This window comes from Thalassophryne amazonica, chromosome 13 (assembly GCF_902500255.1).
Source record: "Thalassophryne amazonica chromosome 13, fThaAma1.1, whole genome shotgun sequence".
Lineage (NCBI taxonomy): Eukaryota > Metazoa > Chordata > Actinopteri > Batrachoidiformes > Batrachoididae > Thalassophryne > Thalassophryne amazonica.
Window position 1 is genome coordinate 28,590,151 of NC_047115.1, and position 8,595 is coordinate 28,598,745.

At 41.0% G+C, this 8,595-nt stretch overlaps 1 protein-coding gene across 1 annotated transcript; it reads right to left on the reverse strand.

Annotated features, from left to right (window-relative positions):
* Nucleotides 1–1,658: 1,658 nt before the first annotated feature.
* On the reverse strand, nucleotides 1,659–7,933 carry tex36 (testis expressed 36). The gene is made up of 4 exons (XM_034184355.1): nucleotides 7,844–7,933; nucleotides 6,849–6,980; nucleotides 2,055–2,129; nucleotides 1,659–1,964 (listed from the first exon to the last, which is right to left on the reverse strand). The coding sequence occupies exons 1-4, from the start codon at nucleotides 7,931–7,933 to the stop codon at nucleotides 1,659–1,661; spliced, it is 603 nt and encodes a 200-aa protein (XP_034040246.1).
* Between the last annotated feature and the right edge of the window lie 662 nt (nucleotides 7,934–8,595).

An 8,595-nucleotide genomic window follows, 5' to 3' on the forward strand; every position in this document is an offset into this window, starting at 1 on the left:
GCACCCGCAGAGACAGAAGTGGCAGACAAGCAGCCTAGATCAGACGGAACCAACTGTCAAACAGAAGCCGGAGGTTTTTTTTTCCTCTATCCACCGTTATTTATTAATAAAATCTTGTCTCCATCGGGAACACCTCATTAAAAAGTGTTGTAGAAGAATATAGGTATGTCCCTAACCACATAAGAAGTCTAGCAGTTTCACAGTCTGCCATATAATGACAGGGTTGAAGTAGAGTGGATACCTTTCTTTTCATCTGTGTATCTGTTTTTCTGTTTTATTAAGGATATGGTCATGGCAAAACGCTCCCCATGGAAACTGCACCAAGGGATCTACTATGTGAGATGATGAGTCTAAAAACAAAATGACAAAGGTTTCTGGCTCCATGTGCATGTTCTTCTCTCCATATAAAATCTACTTCACCTCTTACAAGTGATTAAAAAAAAAAAAAAAAAATCCCAACAAACTTACAAGGTCAGCGCTGTGTGTCAGCTAATTACGCCAGCCAAAAGAAAGCCTGTGAGAAAAACAAAACAAACAAACAAATTAAAAAAAAAACCCAGTGTCCCTTGTGGGTGTTTAAAGAAAGCAGCTGTCTGCCGCGACATTCTCTTGAGAAAACATTAGCTGTGGCTCGAGGGTGGTTGGGGATGCTCTTTGCTTAAGTGCTTCTCTTCAAGCAGCGGTCTTCATTGTTCAGTCCCTCGCTGTGTAATCTTTTTTACGTCCCTTCCATCCCCATGGATGAAACAAACTCTTACTTTATAACGTCATTTATTTTGATTCAAGGATGAAAACAGGGAGTGAATCACTTTTGGAACCATGCAGCCTCATGTGGACATTCAAGGAACTACAAGATTTGGAACTTCTGTGTCGGTTTCATTTTTTTTTGTAGCTTGGTCATTTAGGCTGTTTTCTAGATACAAGGTGACCCCCCCCCCCCCCCCCAATAAAAAAAAACACAACCTATAAATATTGTAATAAATCCTACAAAGGTCCAGCAAATTTGACTATTGTTCCAATCGTCTTCCCCAACATGTCTTGGTCAGCGAAGGAAAACACATTTTGCCTATTTCGTCAACAAATCAAACCATTTGGAGCATAAGTTTGAAAGAACATGACTTTCTTGCAAAGCGACCAAGGTAACTGAAACTTTGGGGAATGATCATACACAGACTGAAGTTTAAGTGAGATTTGTTGCAATTTTTATGGGTTGTTTTTTTGGGGGGGGGGGGGGGGGGGATCACCCTGTATATCATCACCCTTCAGAGACTGCAAATATTTTTTTCCCACTACAACATTATGAATGGGCTATATATTTGTTGAACACGTGTTTAGTGTATTTATGATCATATGCATTAGATTCAAATTACTTGTTTTTTCCAAATTGTTTTCCCACAGATTCCCTCTCAGTCATATGTTTTCGTGGCTCTTACATGGAGATTTTGGTTTATGGTTACATTTGTCACACGGCTTGTCTGATGAACGCTTCAGACCATGCAGAAATGCTGCCATCTGCTGTCAATAACTGAGCACTGTTGAAAATTTGCTTTTTTCCCCACCAGTTCCCTCAACTGCAATAAAATACTTTCGTGAGCACAACTTTTATTTTGCTCAGTGCTCACATTAGGAAATGTCAACTCAGATGAACAGTCAATTCTTCATGGATTAGGCGGTGCAGCATTGGCGGTAGCTGCAGATGCATACAGGTTCTCCATGTGGCTGCAGTCATGTCGTCCAAACCACATAAACTGCTCCCCTGAACAGGCCAAAGCTGCTGCTTCAGACTTCTGCTTGTGGTTGTGAGGGAAACGTCTGAAGCCTGCTGGAGCTTCAACTCCCGTTTTCACCTTATAATCCGCCTGGTAGGCCGTGAGGTGTCTCCCGGTGTCAGATCCATCACTGCAAAAGTCGAAGTGGGATGTGTGCTCACTGCGTTCCTGAGGGTATTTTCTCCGTCCTACATCCTGAAGCACACCAACAATGAGAAACAGTGTTTCTGCTCAGGTTGTAACAAGCTGGATCTGAAGACGCCCATCAACACCACCAGTACTCACGCGAGAAAAGACACAGATGCTGTTTTTTAAAGCATGACGGTTGTCGTGGTCTGAGAATGGAAACTGTATGGAATTCTGTAATGAAAATAAACATAGTAAGCTAAGTGCAAAAGAATGTGGCAATATTATCAGCCCATTTCTCAGCTTGTTCCATTTCCCTTACAAAAAAGACACTCATTCATGTTTACTAGTAGTATGCCTTTTAAATAATAAGTAACTATACTTTCACTTTACTTATGTACCCTAAAAAAATGACTCACTGGATGAACTCAATTCAGTTATGTGCAGGATAGCCCCAACTCAAATAAAGAACATCCATGCAAGATCATTTAATTTAATTGGGACTACATATATTTATTACATGGAAATCCAATCCAATGAGCTAGTTTTTTGAGTGTACTTATCATAATGCATACTTAACAGATGCTATACTGACAAGTGTACCAAAAAGATTTAAGGATATAAATATGCAGAAAAGTCTAAGTATACTGACAAGTATAGTGGAAAGCCTCAGCAAACTTTATACCAACCCGAAAGCATACTGAAGGACAAACGGACTGTTCGTCGAAGTTGACATACTCAAATCAGTCACTTGGTTGGTTCTTGATTTGAATCCCATCCCCAATGCGGCTGGAAAATCATCAAGATCCCTTAGCTACAGTAAGTGTACTTTCATAAACCAAAATGTACTTACAAGGAACTAAAAAGCAAGCCAATTTATTCCCAAGAAGTATTGAAATAGTACATTTACAAGCATACTGTGAAGTAAACATAGAAAGTAAAAATTACAACCCCAATACCAATGAAGATGGGACGTTGTGTAAAACGTAAATAAAAACAGAATACAATGATTTGAAAATCCTCTTCAACCTAAATTCAATTGAATACACCACAAAGACAAGATATTTAATGTTCAAACTGATAAACTTTATTGTTTTTGTGAAAATATTTGCTCATTTTGAAATGGATGCCTGAAATACATTTCAGAAAAGTTGGGACGGGTCAAAAAAAGAAAGGAAAGTTGATTAATGCTCAAAGAACGCCTAATTGGAAACAGGTGAGTGTCATGATTGGGTATAAAAGGAGCACCCCCAAAAGGCTCAGCCGTTCACAAGCAAAAATGGGGCGAGGAACAACTGCGTGGAAAAAAAATAGTCCAACAGTTTAAGAACAGTTTCAACGTTCAATTGCAAGGAATTTAGGGATTCCATCATCTATAGTCCATAATATAATCAGAAGATTCAGAGAATCTGGAGAACTCTTTACACGTAAACGGCAAGGCCGAAAACCAACATTGAATGCCCGTGACCTTCGATCCCTCAGGTGGTACTGCATTAAAAGCCATTTTGTAAAGGATCTTACCGCGTGGGCTCAGGAACACTTCAGAAAATCATTGTCAGTTAACACAGTTCATCGCTACATCTACAAGTGCAAGTTAAAACTCTACCATGCAAAGCGAAAGCCATACATCAACAACATCCAGAAACGCCGCCACCTTCTCTGGGCCTGAGGTCATTTGAAATGGACAGACGCAAAGTTGGAAACTCTGGACAAAAGAGGAAACAGACCATTCAGATTGTTACCAGCGCAAAGTTCAAAAGCCAGCATCTGTGGTGGTATGGGGTGTGTTAGTGTCCATGACATGGGCAACTTACACATCTGTGATGGCACCATCAATGCTGTAAGGTACATCCAGGTTTTGGAGCAACACATGCTGCCATCCAAGCAATGTCTTTTTCAGGGACGTCCCCGCTTATTTCAGCAAAACAATGCCAAGCCACATTCTGCACATGTTACAACAGCGTGGCTTCCTTGTAAAAGAGTGCAGGTACTAGACTGGCCTGCCTGCAGTCCAGACCTGTTGCCCATTGACAATGTGTGGCGCATTATGAAGCGCAAAATACAACAACAGAGACCCCGGACTGTTGAACTGAAGTTGTACATCAAGCAAGAATGGGAAAGAATTCCACCTACAAAGCTTCAACAATTAGTGTCCTCAGTTCCCAAATGCTTATTGAGTGCTGTTAGAAGGAAAGGTGATGTAACACAGTGGTAAACATACCACTGTCCCAGCTTTTTTGAAATGTGTTGCAGGCATCCATTTCAAAATGAGCAAATATTTGCACAAAAACAATTAAGTTTATCAATTTGAACATTAAATATATTGTCTTTGTGGTGAAGTCAATTGAATATAGGTTGAAGAGGATTTGCAAATAATTCTATTCTGTGTTTATTTACATTTTACACAATGTCCCAACTTTATTGGAATTGGGGTTGTTGTGTGGGCCGCCAGAAGAGGAGGTACTGCTGGCCCACCACCAGAGGGCGCCCTGCCTGAAGTGCGGGCTTCAGGCACGAGAGGGCGCAGTCGCCTCACAGGAGCAGCCAGGGTGACAGCTGTCACGCATCACCTGCAACAGCTGTTACCCATCATCTGATCAGCAGGGGAATATCAGCAGGACGACGCCTCCACCTCTTTGCCGAGATATCGTTCTACCTGGAAGGTAACGTGCTCAGCTGACTGGTTAACAGTGATCTTTTGTGACTTTTGTGAGTTGTTTAGCTGACTCCTTTTCCAACGAGTGGTGGAGGTAGTTTTCCTGCCGTGCGGATTCCTGGGTGCAGACGCACCCACATTTAATTGTTCTTTTGTTCCTCGCCAGCAGCACCAGGTCCGACACGCGAAGGCAGTGGCCACCTGGGAGTTCGGGACTTGGCGGCTCCAGTATTCCCGGGGTCTGGTGGCGGAGGAAATCGTGTGGTTCCGGTTCTGCTTCGGACAGACGTCTCCTATCTTCGAGCCTGCCCACACGACACCTTTTGTGATTTGGCTTTTGTCTATTGTTGTAATCTGATTGTATTTGTTGTGCCCATTCACAACAGTAAAGTGTTGTTATTTGACCTCATCCATTGTCCGTTCATTTGCGCCCCCTGTTGTGGGTCCGTGTACCTACACTTTCCCAACAGGGGTTGTAGGTTTGCTTAAGTTTATTCAACAAAATTAAGTTTAAATGCACTTTTTTTGTAAGGGTTGTCTGTTAACAGGATAACTCAAAAAGTAATGAATGAGTTATCACCCCAATAGAGCGCTTCGCTCTCAGACTGCAGGCTTACTTGTGTTCCTAGGGTTTGTAAGAGTAGAATGGGAGGCAGAGCCTTCAGCTTTCAGGCTCCTCTCCTGTGGAACCAGCTCCCAATTCAGATCAGGGAGACAGACACCCTCTCTACTTTTAAGATTAGGCTTAAAACTTTCCTTTTTGCTAAAGCTTATAGTTAGGGCTGGATCAGGTGACCCTGAACCATCCCTTAGTTATGCTGCTATAGACGTAGACTGCTGGGGGGGGGTTCCCATGATGCACTGTTTCTTTCTCTTTTTGCTCTGTATGCACCACTCTGCATTTAATCATTAGTGATCGATCTCTGCTCCCCTCCACAGCATGTCTTTTTCCTGGTTCTCTCCCTCAGCCCCAACCAGTCCCAGCAGAAGACTGCCCCTCCCTGAGCCTGGTTCTGCTGGAGGTTTCTTCCTGTTAAAAGGGAGTTTTTCCTTCCCACTGTAGCCAAGTGCTTGCTCACAGGGGGTCGTTTTGACCGTTGGGGTTTTACATAATTATTGTATGGCCTTGCCTTACAATATAAAGCGCCTTGGGGCAACTGTTTGTTGTGATTTGGCGCTATATAAAAAAAATTGATTGATTGAATTTCAATTAAATTTTCTGAGCAGATAGATAATGTTATGAGAAATAAGTAATTACATTTCGGAGATAATCCAGAATATATTCTGGAACTGAGATCCAGAGGAATGTTTGGCACATAGCCACATTTAACTCAAAAGGTTGGGAGAGTATGTTGATGAAATTTGAGGAGCATGTGGATAATATCTTACAATATGAGGGATTTTATTTTGAATGTGATCCGGAACATATTTGGATCCAGAATGAGTTTTAAGCATTCAGGAGCATGTGGCCTTGGCAGAGGTAGGCGCTCCCCGAGTGCCTTCAGGTTGTTAATGCAATTACACAAAACATTTACAAGCAATCTGCACAAAACTCAGGTTTGATTAAGTCTGTCAGTCATACTGGGCAGTATGGTGGCTTAGTGGTTAGCACTGTGGCCTCACAGCAAGAAGGTCATGGGATTGGTTCCCACCTGTGGCCTTTCTGTGTGGAGTTTGCACATTCTCCCCGTGTTTGCGTGGGCTCTCTCTGGGTGCTCCGACTTCCTCCCACATCCAAAGACAAGCAGGTTAGGTGAATTGGAAACTTTAAATTGACTGAAGGTGTGTGTGGACGTGAATGACGTGAATTTGTCTGTTTACATGTGACCCCGCAACATACTGGTGACCTGTTGTCCAGGGTGTATCCTGCCTTTTTGCCCGTGATTGCTGACATAAGCCCCCCCCCCCCCACACACACACACACACCTGACCCTTCATTGGAGTAAACAGGTAAAGAAAATTAATGAATGTCAGTCATATTCCGTGAAGGGCAATCTGCAGTGAACTATGCATTCAGATGTTAGAGTTGTATTTTGTAATAGTAATTTCTGACTTTCTTCTGTTATCCTCTGCTTTTCATTTCATGTGCCAGTATTTTTATTATTATTTTAAATAAATGATATTGTACAGTTTTAGGTTTTAAATGCCAAATAAACCGACTAATTAACAATGGAGCTGCTGTATTAAGACAAGATAAGATCAACTTTATTCATCCCAAAGGAAATTTTTAAAGAAATAACAAAATAAAATAAAAAAAGAGAGAGAGATCCGTATTTACATGCTTGTTATCAACACACCTGTGGAATTTTGTTCTCATGACCAGTTTTCAGATCCTGACTTTTACCCTCAGCAAGCATCATCCCGGTGGTTGTACACATCTCACGAGTTCTCAACTCCTTGTCAGGAAAATCTGGTTGATGGTGAGCAAACTTTAAAAAAATAATAATTTTTAGATGGATAGATAGACAGTGAGGCGAATAAGTATTTGATCCACTGTTGATTTTCAAACTTTTCCACCTACAAAGAATGGAGAGGTCTGCAATTTTTTATCTTAGGTACACTTCAACTGTGAGAGACAGAATAAAAAACAAAACAAAAAATCAGACAATCACATCGTATGATTTTTAAATAATTAATTTGCATTTTATTGCATGAAATAAATATTTGATCCCTTACCAGCCAGCAAGAATTCTGGCTCTCACAGACTTGTTAGTCTTTCTTTAAGAAGCCCTTCTATTCTGCACTCTTTACCTGTATTAATTGCACCTGTTTGAACTCATTACTTGTATAAAAGACACCTGTGCACACACTCAATCACACACCAACCTGTCCACCATGGCCAAGACCAAAGAGCTGTCTAAGGACACCAGGGACAAAACTGTAGACCTGCACAAGACTGGGATGGGCAAAAGGACAATAGGCAAGCAGCTTGGTGAGAAGACAAGTGTTGGCGTAATTATTAGAAAATCAAAGAAACACAAGATGACTGTCAGTCTCCCATGGTCTGGGGTTCCATGCAAGATCTCGCCTCGTAGGGTAAGGATGATTCTGAGAAAGCCCAGAGCTACACGGGAGGACCTGGTCAATGACCTGAAGAGAGCTTGGACCACAGTCGCAAATATTACATTCGTAACACATGATGCTGTCATGGATTAAAATCCTGCAGGGCAGCAAGGTCCCCCTGCTCAACCCAGCACATGTCCACACCCATTTAAAGTTCACCAGTGACCATCTGGGGAGGCATGGGAGAAGGTCATATGGTCATATGAGACCAAAATAGAGCTTTTGGTACCAACTCCACTCGCAGTGTTTGGAGGATGAGAACAACCCCAACAACCCTCAGTAAGAGCTGGAGATGGATCGTGGCTGGGTCTTCCAGCATGACAATGGCCCCAAACACACAGCCAGGGCAACTAAGGAGTAGCTCTGTAAGAAGCATTTCAAGGTACTGGAGTGGCCTGGCCAGTCTCCAGACCTGAACTCAATAAAAAAATCTTTGGAGGTAGCTGAAACTTGAAACCTGAAAAATCTGGAGAAGATCAGTATGGACGAGTGGACCAAAATCTCTGCTGCAGTGTGCAAACTTGGTCAAGAACTACAGGAAACATCTGACCTCTGTAATTGCAAAGGTTTCTGTACCAAATATTAAGGTCTGTTTTTCTATTGTATCAAATACTTATTTCATGCAATAAAATGCAAATTAATTATTTAAAAATCATTACTTTTTTTAGATTCTGTCTCTCATGGTTGAAGTGTACCTACGATAAAAATTACAGACCTCTCCATTCTTTGTAAGTGGGAAAACTTGAAAAATCTACAGTGGATCAAATACTTATTTTCCTCACTGTATACATACATATATATATATATATATATATATATATATATACATATACATACATATATATATATATATATATATATATATACATATACATACATATATATACATATATACATACATATATATACATATATACATATACATATATACATATACATATATACATATACATACATATATATATATATATATATATACAT

What these genes read in the sequence shown, in the direction of transcription:
- tex36 (XM_034184355.1), bottom strand. Translation starts at nt 7,933, where the DNA reads ATGCTGGAAGACCCAGCCACGATCCATCTCCAGCTCTTACTGAGGGTT. An exon ending in AAACACTGCGAGTGGAGTTG is followed by an intron (nt 6,981 to 7,843) that starts GTACCAAAAGCT and finishes ATTTTTTTAAAG; the next exon opens with TTTGCTCACCATCAACCAGA. An exon ending in GCATCTGTGTCTTTTCTCGC is followed by an intron (nt 1,965 to 2,054) that starts GTGAGTACTGGT and finishes GGTGTGCTTCAG; the next exon opens with GATGTAGGACGGAGAAAATA.